The sequence below is a fragment of the Physeter macrocephalus genome, chromosome 11 (assembly GCF_002837175.3).
Source record: "Physeter macrocephalus isolate SW-GA chromosome 11, ASM283717v5, whole genome shotgun sequence".
Classification (NCBI taxonomy): Eukaryota; Metazoa; Chordata; class Mammalia; order Artiodactyla; family Physeteridae; genus Physeter; species Physeter macrocephalus.
Genome location: NC_041224.1, coordinates 159280277 through 159300426, shown reverse-complemented (window position 1 = coordinate 159300426; position 20150 = coordinate 159280277). Strand labels below are relative to the sequence as shown.

Genomic DNA, 20150 nt, shown 5'->3' with positions numbered 1-20150 from the left:
AGACCGACTAAACTCATTAGTCAGTGATTCAAAGACCTCCAGGGGACTAAGAGTTGAAAAAGATACCTACTTCCCTAAAGAGTTTTTAATGTGTGGGGGTTTCAGGAGGACAAAGAAGAGATATGGGAGACTTCAAGCATGTGAGGAAGGACGGTGTGCAGCCTAGAGAGGCAGACATGGCTAGTGGAAGCCAGAACTCCTACTTGCTGGATCTACCTACTGCTCTCACGAACCCTCCCAATGCAATGCTTGCACTGAGAGAGTGAGAGCGCTCGGAGCGGGCAGGCGAGATGAAGCCTCTTTGCCATTCCTACTCTGGGGGCTCCACGACAGGCGAGTCTGTTTTAGAGTGAGTGCTCATCTTGGGGTCACACTCCCCAGTGCTCTTGGAAGAGCATTTTCTCTTCCCTCAAATAGGTTTAACTTGGGGGTAAAAAGGGCTTATTCCAATGACAATGTTACCACTGCTCAAAACCTCCAGGAATTCCTAGGAATCGCCTTCAGCCGCCGTATATAAAACACAAACTCTCAATCTCTTTCCCTCCTTTCTCTCTCGTGCTCTCCCCCGCGCCCCACACACACTGATTTCAGAGTTTAGACTTTGTTTTGGAGCAATGTACTAGCTTGACAACCACTCAGAAGTAGCACCAAGGCATTTTTGGTTAGTTCCACAATTAACACCCACACTCGAAGAATGAAGCTTTGCCCACATGTGAACCCTTGCCAGAGCCTGTCTCCAGGCAGACCTGTCCTCTCTTCCTCAGGCCCACTTCGTCCTTGCTTCTCCTGCCCCTGGGATTCGCCTTGCCTTCATGTCCTCTTCCTGTCTGTCATCACTTTCTCTTTGTGCCCGTGAGTCTCTCTTCTCCTGGGGGCACTGCAAGGGGAATGAAATCGTTTACCTCCCGTCCAACCCTTTCCGCTCTCAGTAGTGGCACTTCCTTTCTTTCTGAGTAATTTTCTTTAGTACAAGGAAACAAACTGTGTTTAACAAACAAATCCACTATGACAGATGGTGAAAGTCATATAAAATGATCTTAGTAGGTATTTATGGCTTCATTCTCCTGATGCGTCTATGTAAATGTCCAAAACAAGAGGCTGGATTTTGTCATCAAGTCTCTTGACCTTCCACTTGGAACTTCCCTCTCCAATGTGGTGAAGAATCTTCCCTTTGCTCTCCTCACTCTGACCTCAGTTTCTAATCACATGTTCTTTACATCTCTAAGAGGACCTTTGCAGCCTAGGGCAGCAGTCACCAAAGTACAGCCTGTAGCCTGTTCTTATAAGCACATTTTTACTGGAATACAGTCACACACACTTTCTATCTCTGGTAGACACCAGAAACGATCCATTAGTGAACAAAAAATGATTTGAAATTACTAGACCAGTGAAGGGTTCCCATGCTCAAGAGGGTCACAGGCATGTCAAGGCCATTCCAGAATGGTGTGGTTTCTTTACGTCATAGGGTCCCTTTTACTTTTCTCTAAAAATATCAGATGGCATTTCCTAACCCAAGCTCTGAAGGACAATCTGTTGGAATTTTCCAGAATGTTTAAGCAATGAAAGCATCATTGGAATAAGTCTACAATACCCAAGAGGGCTCTACACATTTTGATGTAAAATTTCTTGTATTTTTGCTTTTAAGATTTAACATGGAATGCTTTGGTTCCTCCTAGAAGTTCCCAGGATCCTCATATCCATTTTATAAAAACACCGCCAACTCCAACTAAACTACCAGAAAAAAACCAAACAACATTTCTCTTAAAAGTGAGACACTTTACAAAACAGGAATGGGAAGAAATGGATAAACTGGTAGCACATTATCTGACTCGAAAAAGATGCTCATGGCTGTGTCAAATCTTATTCTTCCTAGTAAGTCACACTGAATAAAAAAAGAAGAGAAATCCACGTGAAAATGCAAGTGAGCTGGTAATAATAGACTAGTTATAACTGCCATGAAATACTCATTAAGTTATATGCAGCATAAATCTCACAGAGTTTTGTAAATTATAGGCCAAATAAAGATAAACTGTACTAACTACGGCTGCCTTCCTCTGTGCTCCTTGGCGTGGCTTTTTAAGATGCTTAAGCTCAGGTTCATAGTACCATATGGTTCCTGAAGCATCTGAGGAAAGATGAAAGGTTCACAACTCTTTTCAAGACCCCTATTCTACATTTTGAAGGTGATCGTTTCCAAGCAGTCCTTCCCTGCATTCCTAAGCAGTCTTGACCTGATCTGGTTCACTCTGAGATCAGACAGGCTCCCAGCTTAAGCCTCTTCCCTCCAGCTGCTCCTGTTTCCAAGGCATATTGGAAGAGCAGGTGCTGGAGACGGGCACTGCTTCCAGGGCTGAGCTTGCTGCTGTGGTTCCAGCCAGCCACCTCCACTCCAGAGCCCGGCAATGAAATCTCACTCTGCTTTCTTCGGTAGATAGGCACATTAGCAAAACTCACATTCAAAGATTCCCAGTAAATGTTGCTTTCCCTCCTTTTTGGAGGTTGGTGATAATCCCCAGTTGACTTTTCCTCTTAACTGCTTCCCCCCCCCTACTATTTAAGCCTAATTCTTATTGCTCCAAATTAAACCCATTCTTCCTGGCCTTGTCGTTGCTAACTAATGAGAACAATTCCTCTCTTTGCTTTTGGTGGCTGCACTTTGGGTACTTATGGATGAGACTCGTATCCTTCTTCAGCCTACTTTCTTAACTGCAGACTGCACAGGTGATAAAATGGGTTAACTGTTGCTATAAAAATATTTTCTATCCTCACAACAAAGTAATTTTTCCTCCAAATCATTATAATTTCTTAGAATTGCACTGTGTTCTTAATGATCTGCAGTGAGTGAGAGTGCAATCCTATTGGGTTTATATACACAAGCAAACTGCTGGATATACAAGACACACAAATACACCAACTCCTGGTCAATGTGCTGATTCTTTTTGCCCCACCCACTCTGGCCTCAGTTTTTATCACATGTTCTTTATGTCTCTACAAGAAAGTCTGCAGGCTAGGGCAGGGGTCACCAAAGCACAGCCTGCAGCCTGTTTTTATAAATATATTTATATGGAACATAGTCATACATATTCTTTAAAAATGTATCATCTATAGCTGCTTTCACATTAACAACGGCAGAGTTGAGTAGCTCTGACAGAGACTTATGACCCGAAAAGCCCCAAATATTTCTATTTGGCCCTTTACAGCAAACCTTTGCTGACCCCCACGACTTAGGAGATCACTGACACTCAAGGGGGCCTTGCTGCTTGCACCAGGTTAAGATGAACCATACCAGGTCAGTCTCTTATTTACACCTAAGTGGTCTGTTAAGTGTTTCATGACAGGTCAAACCACCCAGAAGGGGAGGGAGTCTGGACAGGAAGAGTTTTAAATTTTCTATCCCCGAGGTACCCTCTGGGCATCATGGTTCATATCCGAGGGGTAGAATGAGGCTTAATACACACCACCTCCTGGGTATGGCTCCAACACACTGAGGCAACGTTACAAGCATGTGCCCCTTAGCCATGTCTATCTAGAATGTTCCACTGCATTTATCTGCCTCACCAACTCAGACCACCAGGAAGACAAGAGAATCCAGGCCACAGTCCGGTACTCACTATGTGAAGCTGAAGGAAGTCCCCGAGGCCTGGGGCGCTGTCTATGCGCACCAAGATGCCGTCCTTCACGGTGGTGCTGAAGCCCACAGCCAGGCGGTCAGAGCGCGTGCTGGGCCTGTCATTGGCCGGCCAGGTGTAGAGGATGAGGCCTCCACTTTTCCCAAAGATGTACGTGGCGCCAGCTGCGAAAGCAAGGAGAGAGGGAGCCGTCAGGACCCTGCAGTGTGTATTGCCAGCTATGGGTACACTGTTGAGACTCTGCACAGGCAGCTGTGGAGAGAAACGGCCGCCACGTGCCAGTATATGGTGACCGAGAGGGATGGCATCCAAAGGCTTGGAAGACGGCTGTCACCCCACATTAAAGATGCAGGCAAAATGAGTTAATAACAAAGCAGATGCTAGCTAGAGACATTGCTCGCATCTTCAGATCCTGCTGTATACGGGCAGAGGGCAGATAACATGCTGTGTCTGAGAGCTTTGCTACATTGTGACAAACAACTTTTCTGCCTTCTTCAATCTAGGCCAGGGCAGGCAGGAGATAGGAAACTAGTTCCCCCATCTCTTAGCTATCAGAATATTCTGGTCAGTGGAGTAGGGAGCAGTTCCAGGAAGGCCACACAAAACTAAAGGCAACGTGGAAGTCCGAAGCCGTTACTCCTTTCCTGCCTGTGCCCTCTGTCACCCTCACAGAAAAGACAGCCTGAGAAAACCAAGTTACGTGACTCAAAGCACTTGCCTATTTCCCTCTTACGTTGCTATAAAAAAGGTGGTAAAAATTAATTTTATGGGAACATATGTATATGTATAACTGATTCACTTTGTTGTAAAGCAGAAACTAACACACCATTGTAAAGCAATTATACTCCAATAAAGATGCTAAAAAAAAAGAGTATAAAAAAATTAATTAATTCTGGAGGTCTTTAAAAAATTAACTCTATATTTTTTTTCCCTAGTTGTGGTGTTTATCTGGTATTCTCTAACAGTTTCTAGCTCCTTTCCAAACTAAATTTCAAAAAGAAGACATAGGAGACATAGGAAAAAAACCTCAATTTAATGAATTTTGATCTTGAAAAGCAGCATTATCAATTATGACTAGTGGGTTCAACGTTGTTTTTAATATTTACTTGTGTTTTAGCTCTTATAATTTATAAACCCAGGGGTTAGTAAGAATATATTGACTTAAAAATACTTAGAAAACAAAGAGGAAGAAAAATAAAGAAAATATTTGCATCTCCTAAATTTCAAAAATCTGTTTTTACAAACAAGTGTTTAAATCTGAATTTGGGAAAAAGCATGCAGATTTGGTAGCCAGAACAGACTACACCATTGTAGTTTCTATGATTATGTTACCCATAGTGAGTAGTTCCATATGTCACTCATTTCAAAGTTCAGAGAACATTTGGCATCAGACTTTCTTGTGTTTCCCACTGAATATAGTCCAATCCTTGAAACTGTTTTAAAGCAACATTAGACAAGCATTCATATATCTAGCATTTACTAAAAATCTCAATCATTGATCAATTTACTTTACAGAGAATATTGGGTTGAATTATGTTGTTTCAAGAAGAAATGAGTTATTCAGCTTGTTTAGAAATAACAGAGTAAGCTGCAATGAGGCTAGAATTAGGAGTATATGTCATATGCCATCCTCTTCTAAGGCATTAAGCCACGTTGTATTCTGAGGCATATAGAATCTAATTTGTCCTCTTTGAAAGGTCACTATTCTAGTTGCTCCAATATTATCAGTTTGTGTATTGTATGCAGCATAACATTATTTTCCTTTTATGAGTTTCTCAATTCTTAGGGGATGGTGTCTGAAAAGCCCTCCACAGTCACCTGGAAAATTTGGGATTGTAGTATGGAAAATTTATGTTTGATTCTACATGCAAAACAATGTTTGTTCCTTATTATCCACAAACACCCTCAAAGATTCTTAAAATTAGAAATGTGGATATAATGATTTACTCTTGATATCTCACCATCTGTGAAGAATTTAAATAATTCTATTTCTGTAGATGATTACATATGTCATCACCATTCCCTTTACTCTTTATTTGAAAAACTGAAGGTTACTCAGTGATTAATATATAGAATCACCAAAAGTGCAAATCAGCCTGTGACATTTTGTGGCAATTTATAAAATCTTACCCTATTCTATCCTAAATATATAGTGGATTCTGCTACAGAAATAAATCCATACTCTATCAGGAAATAGTTTTGTCACTACAGAAAGAAAAAGTCAAAAGCTGATAACAGCAGCAACATATACATGGTGCTTTACAGTTTGCAAAAGTGTTTTTCAGATTTATTAGCTGGGTCTTCACAGCAGTTCTATGGAATATTTCATTTGTTAACACTGCTTGGAAACAGAGACCCAAATATCTGACTTAAATAAGTGGCACCTCCTTTAAGTCTCCATCTGGACCCTCGTGCCTCCAAAGGCCTGGCTTTACCATATACCAATCATAGCTTAGTATCATTCTACAATAAACTATACCAATGATGTAAAGTTGACTGTACTTCATTTTTTTCACACCTTCTGATAAGAACGAAGCAGAATGAAAACAAAGCCATAACCCCTAAATCTGACATGTTTTCAAAAGCTAGTCTGGCTTTCTCACCATACAAATAACTTTAAAAACTTTCTACTCTGCTTATATTTCACCCACTGCCCTGTTCAGTAATTGTCAATACAAAGAATACAAAAAGGAAGAGCATTTTAAAAGATAAATACACAACTTCTTATATGTAGTGGCTAGAAGGTCACTGTGGCTTCAATTTTTAAATAAACAAAGAATGAAACTACACTGTGACAGTATTACAATAAGTAGAGAGAGAATATGATTTAAATTATTTTTACTGCCTCTGTTGTCCTGAATTTAGGATATCACTATGTTAGATAATTCTAACTTTATAGGTGAAAAAGGCATAAAAGGTACAAAGTCCTTAGCATACAGCTTTTTCTGCTATCTAGAAATAAATTTTAAAGTGTATTCTTGGTACTGAATTTGCTAGTAAGGGTTACTAAAGACCCCGAATGCTTCTGTAGTCCAATGTTGGCTTTAGAGGAAGTTAATTAATAGTTAAAACCCTCTGCTCTGATAACTTGTTATTTTTTTCTTCTTTAATTAGCTCTGTTGTCTTGCATGGTTTTTAAAGATAAATACATGCTTTCTGTTAATTTTAGTATAAAATGCCTCAAGTCCCAGGGGGAACATGGAATTATTTTACTTTACATTTTAAAATTAAAAAGTTAATTTTGTTATTTTTAAATGTGGATTACAAATCAACTTTTTGGGAACATCCCAGGAACCATAAGAATCCTCTTTAATCCATTAACGATTTTCACTTGTAAGACATGCAATACTAAATCACATGCTTTCTACTCCGAGAAAGAGACTAGCGTTTCTGATTGCTGGTTTCTCACTGTGCTAAGTATGCTGGTACTAAGATCATGCTACATTTATTAATAATCAGAACCATGGAAATTTCCTGCTTGCTAACAAAAAGTGATTCATTCAACTGATGAAAAAAATGCTGTGGTGGTATTTTGGCCATTTAACATTGCAGGATTTGCAAGTCTGCAAGCAGCTGAAGTTGCTTTGCTGAGTTCCAACCAACACAGTATTTCAGGAATGGAATCTCCACACTGTCACCATTAGCCATGATAAGGTGGATATACTCATCTTCAAATAGTCAACAAGCATGACATGTTAACACACAACTTCTTTCATCTCGAAAGCACCAAAAATGGGTTTGGCTTATTGTTTTCATAACTGGATAGCCCTCTACTGGGATGGAGCTGATGGTGATTTTTGCAGCTCCATATACGTATAGCATATGACTTTTCTGGATACCAACAGGAACAGAATCATGGTCCACTTTAAGATTTACATTAGATATAAAAATAATATACATATGTGCATTAATATGCATGTATGTGTGTATGTATATGTATAAAAAAAAGAAAGTTTAGTTAGAAAATAGAATAGACTAGCTGGAATTAATTTATTATTTTCCCCATCAAATAATTATAAATAAAATGGCTCCAGAAAAGCATTTATATATAATGTAGGTTATATATTTATGTTTAAAAACAACAAATTAGCTTTTTCTGAAATAATGTTCAGTTGGTATTAAAATGGAACAAGTTTAGAAGCATCTCCCAAGGGAGACCTGAAAGAGTTAAGTTTAAAGAGAACTAACAGGGAACTATACTCAGTATTTTGGAATAACCTATATGGGAAAAGAATCTGAAAAAGAATATATATATAAAATAGGTACATATTATATATATAATATGTAATATATAATAAATATAATATGAATATATAATATGTACACATTATATATATTATATATACATATTTTATATATATATAAACGGAATCACTTTGCTGTACACCTAAAACTAATACAACATTGTAAATCAACTATACTTCAATAATAAATGAATTAAAATAGAAAAAATAAAGAGAACTAGATAATTTACTGGTAGAAAAGTATAGCAGGTAGAATAATAAATTAAGTAATAAGTATAAGTCTTAGCATGCAAACCACCTGGTAGGTAAACTAGAATAAGAAACAAGATGTCAGACTCCTTCTCTGGTGCTCTTTGAACACTGCCTGAGAATTTAGTATAAAATATCAAGGCACCAAGGTATGTCTGTCTACCTCTATTATATCAGGTTTCTATTCCTTATTTCTATTTTATTACTCTTTCATCAACCTTATTCACATTTGTATCCTTTACTGTAAATTGGTAAATCCTTTTGGAAAATAGATTATCAAGGACACAAAATATATTATGCCAGTAGATGTAGTTATTGCTGTTAACTTAAAATTATCTTTTATTCATATCAATTATCATACAGATAATAAAACCAAAATGGAAAGACTTTGAAAATGACAAGTATCTCCTCTAGGAAATGAAGACATATAGAGCTCAAGGGTCTCGTAATGACTGCTGACTTGAAAAACACAGTTTCTCAATTTCTTTTACGTATTAAGCTTGCTCCATGGTTCCCCTTACGGACACCCCTGGCTCTTTTGGGAGTGTTCATAACAGTAGGGTCTTATAATTCCATAGCTTCAGATGGGTTTCAAACTGCTTTCTTTGGGAGTATCTCATTTCATGTCTCTTTCTCCAGTACCCACTGAAGTGTTAATGGCAAATATTTTTGTTACTGTTTTAATAGAAAAGTAAACAAAGGCACAAAGAGATTAAATGACCTGATTTGGTGTTAAGTGTTGGAACTGAGAGAAGAGCAGGATCTTCCCTTTCTTAATTCTGCCTTCTTCTCCCCTCCGCAGGGGAGAAGCTGTCCTGCTGACCCATGGGATGTATGATAGCTTCCCTAAAGGAATTCCTGGAGACCAAGAGCTCCACGAGGAGAAGGGGAGGGTAAAAAACAGATGAAAAAAACTATGAACAACAAAATGTCTGCATTACAGAGGGAGCCACGAGGGAATACGAGATACGTGATATAGATTTTACAAAGAGCCCTGCAATGTATTTATTCAATGTATGGTTTATTATGATCTACTGTGTCTACTCCAAAATTTTAAAAATAAACACCAAAACTGATGATAAAGTAGCCTTAAATAAAGCAAAACTGAAGGGACTGAACATTAAGAGAGAAATTTCATGTATTTTAAAGAACACCCTTTATCTTTGGCAAAGAAATGATCAGATTTACTGCTCAGCTAACTGAGGAACTGACAACATTGCCTGAGTCAAGTATATCATTGGGGAGATCCAAGCCCCATTTCTTAAACAATGCTCAGGCAAGGTAAGGGCTCTCTCCATAAGGGGCAATTTCTTTCTATTTCTTAAAGAAAGAATGATTAAAACCAAAGGGCATTAAGCCAGAAAACACGGAGGCAACATTTCAGAGCATATCCCTCTATTAGAGATAAAGTATATGAGGCTCTATACATTAAAACTGATCTAAAGTAAAGCTTCCAGGGACACACTTAAATTTCCTCCTGCTTAAAAGAATTTTCGTAAGCTCATTATTTTTTCCTTTGGGGCAATTATTTCTTTCACAAACCTTTGGTAGTGCTTTACAATGCTAATTATGATACTAATGTTACTACTAATATTAATAATCATACTAGCTATATGTATGAATCACTCACTATATATTATAGCATACAGTATAATATTTCAAATTCCTATATCTTTCATTTTAGATACTGTTGCTGTATTAGTTTGTTAGGGGCTGTCATACACAAGGTACCACAGACTGGGTGACTTAAAAAACAGAAATTTATTTCCTCACATTTCTAGAAACTAGAATTCCGAGATCAAGTTGTCAGCAGGGTTGATTTCTTCTAAGGCCTGTCTCCTTGGCTTCTAAATATTCTTCTCCCTCCCTGTGTCACCACATGGCCTATCATCTTTACCTATCTGTGTCCTAATTTCCTCTTCTTATAAGGATACCAGTCACATTGGATTAGGGCCCACCCTAATGACCTCATTTTAACTTAATTACCTCTTTAGACATTCTATCTCCAATTACAGTTATAGTCTGAGGTACTGGAGGTTATGACTTTAACATATAAATTTTGAGGGGACACAATTCAGCCTGTAACAGTCACTCTTCCAGTTTTAAAGATGAGGAAAGCTATATATAGAATGAGGTTAAAAACAAAAAATAAAAAACAAAAAAAAACTTGCCTAAGATCCAAAAAAATCAGGAATTTAATCCAGATCTATCTAACTTAATGATCTACATTCTTTTTACTGTGTCAAACTGTATGCCCTAATATGTTTCCTTTGACTTTACCTATGTATTTGTGTGGGGCTGGGGATAATGATGGAGAGAAGAAAGACAATGGCTTGCTAACATGTGGCAAAAAATAAACAACAGCAAACAAGATGGAAACTCAATTCCCATGCAACGGAAATGGCAGTAGAGGGCTGATCTTTCTGATCATTTTATCTTACTTAAATGACAATGGTTTAATATGAAGTTGTTCTCTATCAAGTATATAAAGCAAGGTCAGGCAATAGTCTATTCCTGATTAATTATTCCATACTCATAAAATTCTAAATTATGAAGAGTGGACTCTATAAATGAGGTTTATTTCAGAGATTAACTATAGTCAACTTAATTTAACTTTCATAACCGAGCTAGTTTTTTATATAGCAAAACAAAGTAAGTCCTAGGAAATTACACAGTATTCAGGTTTAAGAAAATATATATTAAGTTTTACTGTCAAACAAAATGAAAATTCAGAACCCTTCTGTACCATGAGCTCCTGTAGGACAGGGTTGTTTAATTTATCTCTCTATCAACACTGTGAATGCTCAGGAAATAAATGCTGCTGAATTAATCAATAAAACTTGGCTCACCTATACTTTCATATCTTCACACTGTCATTCAGGCATCTTCCCATTAATCCATCTCAGTTTTTTGTCATTTCATCTCATTGTGGAAATATTTTATAAATACTCATCAATTAGGGTTCACAACATCTCCCATGATGGAATAGCTTCCAATTTATAAAAGAAATCTAACTGCAAAGACATTTGAATGATTTTTCTTTGGTGAATTTTTGGCAGGCTCAGATAAGAAAAACACATCCACTTTTAGTCAAATTGTTTTATGTTTACCCTTCAGTTCCTAAGTTACATTGAAAACTGTTTCTAGGATATATATATCATATATATGTGAAAATACAGCTTAGATTTAACAAGAATACACAGTAGAAAAGCAAAGTAACATATTCAAGAATGGCAATGTTATCACTCTATTTTACAGAGCATTAACTAAGTGCAAAGGCTTTATATACATTTGTCCTTAGGCAAAATATAAATATAAATGAATGAAAAGAAAAATAAAAATGATCATTTTATAATAACTCAACAGCCTCTTCTGTAGCAGTTTTTGGAAATCATTCCTTCTGATGACATCTCATGGGACATAGCTAGAATAAAAGGGAGGTTCAGAGTGCATTTATCTGCCTTCTTTTCCTCCTTTTATTCCACAGCTTTGAAATACCTTCTGTAATAAGAGCAATCAAGGGATTTCTAAGTACTGAATATTTTGTGAAAAAGAAATATAGATGAAGAGTAGTTGCTTATTTCCAGTGCTTTGATTTAAATTCTTGATTTATATGGACTTCACACTTTGAAGGGGCCAGGGAATATAAACAGATGACCCTGGGGTATTTATGGTTCTAATTCATAAAACATGGTTTTCCCAAAAAAGTTGGCTAATATTTTTAAGAGTTATGACTCCTGCTTCTATGAGACACATATCTCTTAATCACAGAACCTATCTCAGAGTTAGGCAAAAGGAAGAACCTCCAACTATTAAGGTCCCTTCTCTGTATCTATCATGATCATTTATCTTCACTGTGCCTAGTTGCCCGATGAATAAGAAAGTGATAATACCACTCCTGCCCACAGATCTCAGAGAGCTGGAGTAAGGATCAAAGTAGCTATCAGATCACTTATATGTGGAACCTAAAATATGACACAAATGAACTTATTTACAAATCAGAAACAGACTCACAGACATAGAGAACAGACTTGTGGTTTCCAAGAGGGAGGGGCGTTGGGGAGGGATGGATTAGGAGTTTGGGATTAGCAGATGCAAACTATTAGATATAGAATGGATAAACAATAAGGTCCTACTGTATAGCACAGGGAACTATATTCGATATCCCGTGATAAACCATAATGGAAAAGAATATGAAAAAGAATATATATGTAAAACTGAATCACTTTGCTGTACAGCAGAAATTAACACAACACTGTAAATCAACTGTACTTCAGTAAAATGAATTTAAATAAATAGCTATCAGGTACACTATACAGAACTCTAGAAATAGTTTAGTATTTCCATTTTATGGTGATCACCTAAAAGTGGAGGAATTCCCCAAAGCTACTGTACCTGTAGGAGACTTTCATTTTTCTATATGCCCAGTACATCTTCCCCCTTTATCTTGAAACATTAAGCCCCTTCACATGGAAACTACTATTTTCTCCCATACCAATCAAGTGATTTAAATGGTAAGTGTCAACCCCTTAACAGATTTTGCCCTTTATATACAGCTGATTAGCTAAAGTATGGTAAATTAACCCCAGTTGGGCCAATCAAAGTTCGTCACTACATTCTTTTGGAACCTGGACCCAGAGAAACACTCCATCAGTCTCTCCTTGATGATAAAGTTATGCCAGAAGAGGCACACAGCTGCCACGGCCACATTTCCTACCACGGGAAAGAGGTAGTGAGAAAATAAACACTGGCCTAAAGAGTGAAGTCAAGCTGTTGAGCTGGGAGTTGGAGAGAAAATCTTATTTTTTGAGTACTTGGTTTTAATGGTCCATGTTGTGAAATTGTGCCTTGGTGTTTCTTATATGAAATTCTCAGTTGCTAATTTTTTAGTTTAAGCTGGTTCAAATTTTGCTTCTTTTACAACTAGAAAAGTCCTGGGTAGTAAACAACTGGTAACTATCCCAGTGCCTGGAACATGTAGGGGTACAATAAAAGGCTTGATAAATGAATTGGCAAAGAATGACCAAGATGAGCAACTGATACATTACCGAGGAATCTAAATCTAACCTAAGCAAAGGAGCTCATTCAGTAATTTGTATACATTTCAAATGGGAACACTTGTAAAATTGATCATGTTCTTGTTGACAAATCCTTAATGATTTCCATAATTAGGTATATATATATATATATATACACACACACATATCTATATGTACATATATATATATCTCCAAAACCCCAATGAATAGAATATTAGAATATTAAATAAAAGGAGACTGCTTTATATCAAGTCCTATAAACTACAAATAAAGCTTTACTCAGAAGGAAATGCCTTAGATAATAATAAAGGAAATGAACATAAATGAACTGAACTTTCAACTTAACATACTATCACAAAAATAAATAAACTTAATAGCGCAGATGTGATGATTAATACAAGCTGAAATTTACCCAATGTATTTTTAAAATAATAGTTAAAAAACCCAAAGCTTGCACTTAAAAATGTCAAAGAAAGTATATAAACCCCTGAAAAACCAGAAATAAGAAAAACTAAAAGAGAAAAAAATAGAATACTAGAAATTATAAAGGAAATATAACCATAGCCATAGGAAATGTTAAAAATGTAAAAGAATATTTTGTACAACTTTAGAGAAATATATTTGAACACCAGAGGAAACAAATCATTTCTAGGAGAAATAATTTGCCAAAGGTTTCTAAGAAAAATTAGAGACATTCAATAGACTAAATGACCACAGAAACCATTGGAAAGGTGATTCAAATTCTACTATTTAAAAGATACAGGTCTGGATGATTTTATAGATACACTTTATCTGACTTTCAAAGAAAAGATAATTCCCCAATTATTCAAATTATACAAGACCACAGGCAAGGTTAGCTATCTCCTCCAATTAATTTATAAATCTAACAAAATCTTAACACTAACATCTGTTAAATATACAGCATAAAAACAGAAGAGAACATTTTAGTCTAATTTCACTTATGAATATTGATTAAAATTTTTTTCTGAATAAACTTCAATGGTACATTCAAAGAATAATACACCATCCCAGGAATATGAGAAATAATGTATTTCAACAAAAAGGTATCTATTAGCAAAATTCATTACATCTCCCAATTAAAGTAGAATTAGAATATAATTTTATTCCCGATTTTATAAAAGACTTGAAAAAAAATTCTGCAGCCATTCCTTCAAAATCTCTAATTAAAACAGGAACTGAAAAAAGTGTTCTAAATATGATAGACTATCAAAAACAAACTGTAGCATCATACTAAATAGTAAAATTATGTACCCTTTACCATTAAAATCGGGAAGATAGTGATGTTCATTATCACAGTATTATTAAACAAATTTTATAAGTTCTTACTAAACCAATAAGGCAATAAAATAAGTTGTAAAATATTGGGAAAGAATACAATAACTTGTAAAAGATATGATTTAATACATAAATATTCCAAATAACTGTTCTAAAAACTTAATTAATGAGATCAATTGATAAATTGGTCCAATACAAATAAATACATAAAAATCAATAGCTCATCAGCCTTACACAGATGCTGTATATCTTTTGGATATAACACCAAAAGAACAGGCAACAAAAGAAAAAATAAGTAAGTTGGACTTCAAAATTTTAAATCTTGTACATTAAAGGACACTATCAACAGATTGAAAAGGTAACCCACAAAATGGGAGCAAATATTTGCAAATCATATATCTGATATAGAATTAATATCCAGAATATATGAAGCATTCTTACAACTCAACAACAAAAAACATAAACCCAATTAAAATATGGACAAAGGGCTTGAATAGATATTTCTCCAAAGAAGGTATACAGATGGCCAATAAGCACATAAAGAGATATTCAACATCACTAATCATTAGGAAAATGCAAATCAAAATCACAACGAGGTATCACTTCATACTCATTAGGGTGGCTATTATCAAAATAACAGAAAATAATAAGTGTCAACTTATGGAGATATGGAAAAATTCGAACTAGGATGTGGAGAAATTGGAAACCTTTTGCACTACTGCTGGGAATGTAAAATAGTACAGCTACTATGGAAAACAATGACACTTTTTCAAAAAGTTAAATGTAGAATTCCCATGTGGTCCAGCAATTCCATTTCTAAGTACATAACCAAAAGAACTGAAAGCAGGGACTCAGATACTGTATACTGATATTCATAGCAGCATTATTCACAGTAGCAAGGAAGTGGCAACTACACAAATGTCCAATGATAGATGAATGGATACACAAGATAATGGTATACACACACAATGGATTATTATTCAGCTTTAAAAAGGAATGAAATTCTGATACCTACTGCAACATGAAACTTGAAGACATTATTCTAAGTGAAATAAGCCAGATACAAAAGGACAAATATGGTATGATTCTACTTATATGAGATACCTAGAATAGTCAAATTCTCAGATACAGAAAGTAGAATAGTGGTTATTAGGGGCTGGGGGGAGGGGAAAGAGAAGTTATTATTTAGTAGGCACAGTTTCAGTTTGGTGTGATCAAAATGTTTTGGAGATGGTGGTGATCATTGAAAAACAATGTGAATGTACTTAATGCCACAAAACTGTACTTAAAATAGTTAAAATAGTAATTTATCATTATGTATATTTTACTACAATAAAAAAAATCAATAGTTCATTTTAACAGTATCAATTACCAGGTTGAAATGACAGGGAAAAATCCCAACCACAATAAAACAAATTTATAAAATATCTTGAAATAATGCAATAAGAAAGTTGCATAAAGACAAGCTATATAAAGGAAACTATAATTTTTGGAGGACATAAAACATGTCCATATATATGGAGATACAGATGATGTTACTGAATAGAAAAAATATGAATATATCAATAAGCATGTTAATCTTTAATACACTTCTAAACAGAATCTCAATTTCTTTTGAAGTTCAGAAAGAAAAATAAGTGTAAGATTTGTGAAGAAAATTTTAAAAGAAAGAGTAAAGAAAGACTTGCTTTAGTAGACTTTAAAATTTACTGAAAAATGATTGTAGTCAAAATAATCTATTCTTAGAAGAAAAACAGAGCACTCAATCAGTAAAAATTAAATGCAACAGTATACAAATGTCAAAATATTGTTGAATACCTTATATGTACTAAGAACATTATATATATAATACAATATGGTAAGTGCTATAGTAGAGACATGTTCAAAATGAGATGGGAACCCATAGGAGAGGGCCACTGGCTTTAGTATAGACTTGTACTACACAAGTCTGTCTCTCTGTCTCTCTGTCTCTGTCTCTCTCTGTCTCTCTCTGTCTCTCTCTCTCTCTCTCTCTCTCTATATATATATATATATGTAAAATGGAGTGAGAGAGAGAGGAATAATTACTACAGTAAGTTAACATCCATTGCCTCACATAGTTACCATGTTTTTTCTTCTTATGAGAACTCTTAAGATCTACTCTCTTAGCAACTTTTGAGTACTTTCAAATACAGCATTAACAATGCAGTGTTGTTAACTATAGTTATCATGTTGCACATTAGCTCCCCAGAACTTATTTATTTTATAACTGCAAGCCTGAACCTTTAGACAACTGTCACCCATTTCCTATCTGCCCCATGCCTTGCCCCTGGCAACCACCATGCTTTGCTGTTTCTGTGAGTCTTTGTTTTGTTTTGTTTTTTTCAGATTCCACATATTAGTGAGATCATTAAGTTGTACACCTTAAACTAATATAAAGTTATATGTCAATCGTATCTCAATAAAACTGCAATAAAAACTATGAAATAAAAATAAAATGAAAGAGGGACCTTCTAGATGGCAGAGGAGTAAGACGTGGAGATCACCTTCCTCCCCACAAATACGTCAAAAATACAGCTACACGTGGAACATCTCCTACAGAACACCTACTGAACACTGAGAGAAGACCTCAGACTTCCCAAAAGTCAAGAAAATCCCCATGTACCTGGGTAAGGCAAAAGAAAAAAGAAAAAACAGAGACAAAAGAAGAGGAACAGGACTTGAACCTCGGGGAGGGAGCTGTGAAGGAGAAAAAGTTTCCACACAATAGGGGGCCCCTTCACTGGCAGAGATGGGGGGGTGGGGGGAAGCTTCAGAGCCACGGAGGAGAGCGCAGCAATGGGTGCGGAGGGCAAATCAGAGAGATTCCCACACAGAGGATCAGTGCCGACCAGCACTCACCAGCCTGAGAGGCTTGTCTGCTTACCCACCTGGGTGGCTGGGGGCTGGGAGCTGAGGTTCGGGCTTCAGAGGTCAGATCCCAGGGAGAGGACTGGGGTTGGCTGCGTGAACACAGCCTGAAGAGGTTAGTGTGCCATAGGTAGCCCATAGGGAGTCCAGGAAAAACTCTGGACCTGCCTCAGAGGCAAGAGACGATTGTTTCAGGGGTGCGCAAGGAGAGGGGATTCAGAGCACCAACTAAACGAGCTCCAGAAACGGGCGCGAGCCACGGCTATCAGCACGGACCCCAGAGACGGGCATGAAATGCTAACGCTGCTGCTGCAGCCACCAAGAAGCCTGTGTGCAAGCGCAGGTCACTCTCCACACCTCCCCTCCCAGGAGCCTGTGCAGCCTGCCAATGCCAGGGTCCCGTGATCCAGGGACAACTTCCCCAGGAGAACACATGGCGCGCTTCAGGCTGTTGCAATGTCATGCCAGCCTCTGCCGCCGCAGGCTCGCCCCGCATTCCGTACCCCTCCTCCCCCCGGCCGGAGTGAGCCAGAGCCCCTGAATCAGCTGCTCCTTTAACCCTCTCCTGTCTGGGTGGGAACAGAGGCCTGAGGATGACCTACATGCAGAGGTGGGGCATAAACCAAAGCTGAACCCCGGGAGCTGTGCAAACGAAGAAGAGAAAGGGAAATTTCTCCGTGCAGCCTCAGGAGGAGCGGATTAAATCCCCACAATCAACTTGATGTGCCTGCATCTGTGGAACACCTGAATAGACAACAAATCACTCCAGAATTGAGGTGGTGGACTTTGAGAACAACTGTAGACTTGTAGTTTGCTGTCTGTGACTGATTTGTTTCTAATTTTTATGTTTATTTTAGTACGGTTTTTAGTGTTTGTTATCATTGGTAGATTTGTTATTGGTTTGGTAGCTCTCTTCATTTTTGTTTTAATTACTTTTTTATTTTAATAATTTTTTAAAAAAATTTTACTTTAATAATTTTTAAAAAAATCTTAATTTATTATTTTTTTTTTCTTTCTTATTTTCTCCCTTTTCTTCTGAGCCATGTGGCTGACAGGGTCTTGGTGCCCTGGCTTCGTGTCAGGCCTGAGCCTCTGAGGGGGGAGAGCCGAGTTCAGGACACTGGACCACCAGAGACCTCCCAGCCCCACATAATATCAATCAGCGAGAGGTCTCCCAGAAATCTCCATCTCAACGCTAAGGCCCAGCTCCACACAACAGCCAGCAAGCTCCAGGGCTGGATGCCCCAGGGCAAACAACAAGCAAGACAGGAACACAACCCCGCCCATTAGCAGAGAGGCTGCCTAAAATCATACTAAGTTCACAGACACCCCAAAACACATCACCGAACCCGGCCGTGCCCACCAGAAAGACAAGATCCTGCACTACCTACCAGAACATAGGCACCAGTCCCCTCCACCAGGAAGCCCACACAAGTCACTGAACCAGTCACTTACAACTCACTTACCCAGTGGGGGCAGACACCAAAAACAATGGGAACTATGAACCTGCAGCCTGCAAAAAGGGGACCCCAAACACAGTAAGTTAAACAAAATGAGAAGACAGAGAAATATGCAGCAGATAAAGGAGCAAGGTAAAAACCCACCAGACCAAACAAATGAACAGGAAATAGGCACTCTACCTGAAAAAGAATTCAGAGTAATGATAGTAAAAATGATCCAAACTTGGAAATAGAATGGAGAAAACACAAGAAAAGTTTAACAAGCACCTAGAAGAACTAAAGAGCAAACAAACAATGATGACCAACACAATAAATGAAATTAAAAATTCTCTAGAAGGAATGAATAGCAGAAAAGTGAGGCAGAAGAACGGATAAGTGACATGGGAGAAAAAATAGTGGAAATAACTACCGTAGAGCAGAATAAAGAAAAAAAGAATGAAAAGAAGTGAGGACAGGCTCAGAGACCTCTGGGACAACATTAAATACACTAACATTTGAATTACTGGGGTTCCAGAAGAAGAAGAGAAAAAGAAAGGGTCTGAGAAAATATTTGAAGAGATTAGAGTCAAAAACATCTCTAAAATGGGAAAGGAAATAGCCAATCAAGTCCAGGAAGCGCAGAGAGTCCCATACAGGATAACTCCAAGGAAAAACACACCAAGACACATATTAATCAAACTTTCAAAAATTGAATACAAAGAAAAAATATTAAAAGCAGCAAGGGAAAAACAACAAATAATATACAAGGGAACCTCCATAAGGTTAACAGCTGATCCTTCAGCAGAAACTTTGCAAGTCAGAAGGGAGTGGCATGACATATTTAAAGTGATGAAAGGGAAAAACCTACAACCAAGATTACTCTACCCAGCATGGATCTCATTCAGGTTTGATGGAGAAATTAAAACCTTTCAGACAAGCAAAAGCTAAGAGAATTCAGCACCACCAAACCAGCTTTACAACAAATGCTAAAGGAACTTCTGAAGGCAGAAAACACAAAAGAAGGAAAAGACCTACAAAAACAAACCCAAAACAATTAAGAAAATGGTAATAGGAACATACATATTGATAATTACCTTAAATGTAAATGGATTAAATGCTCCAACCAAAAGACATAGACTGCCTGAAGAGATACAAAAACAAGACACCTACATATGCTGTCTATAAAAGACCCACAGCAGACCTAGGGACACATACAGACTGAAAGTTAGAGGTTGGAAAAAGATATTCCATGCAAATGGAAATCAAAAGAAAGCTGAAGTAGCAATTCTCATATCAGACAAAATAGACTTTAAAATAAAGACTATTACAAGAGACAAAGAAGGGCACTACATAATGATCAAGGGG

The 20150-nt window shown here is 37.1% G+C and overlaps 1 protein-coding gene across 8 annotated transcripts in view; it reads right to left on the bottom strand.

Moving 5' to 3' along the window:
* NRXN3 (neurexin 3) overlaps nt 1-20150 on the bottom strand; it is a 1750257-nt gene that overhangs the window by 388756 nt on the left and 1341351 nt on the right. For all 8 annotated transcript variants that reach the window (XM_028496242.1, XM_028496240.1, XM_028496243.1 and 5 more), the window contains one exon: nt 3612-3793. In XM_028496242.1, the coding sequence (XP_028352043.1) occupies nt 3612-3793 (182 nt within the window). The remainder of the gene's footprint in view (nt 1-3611; nt 3794-20150) is intronic.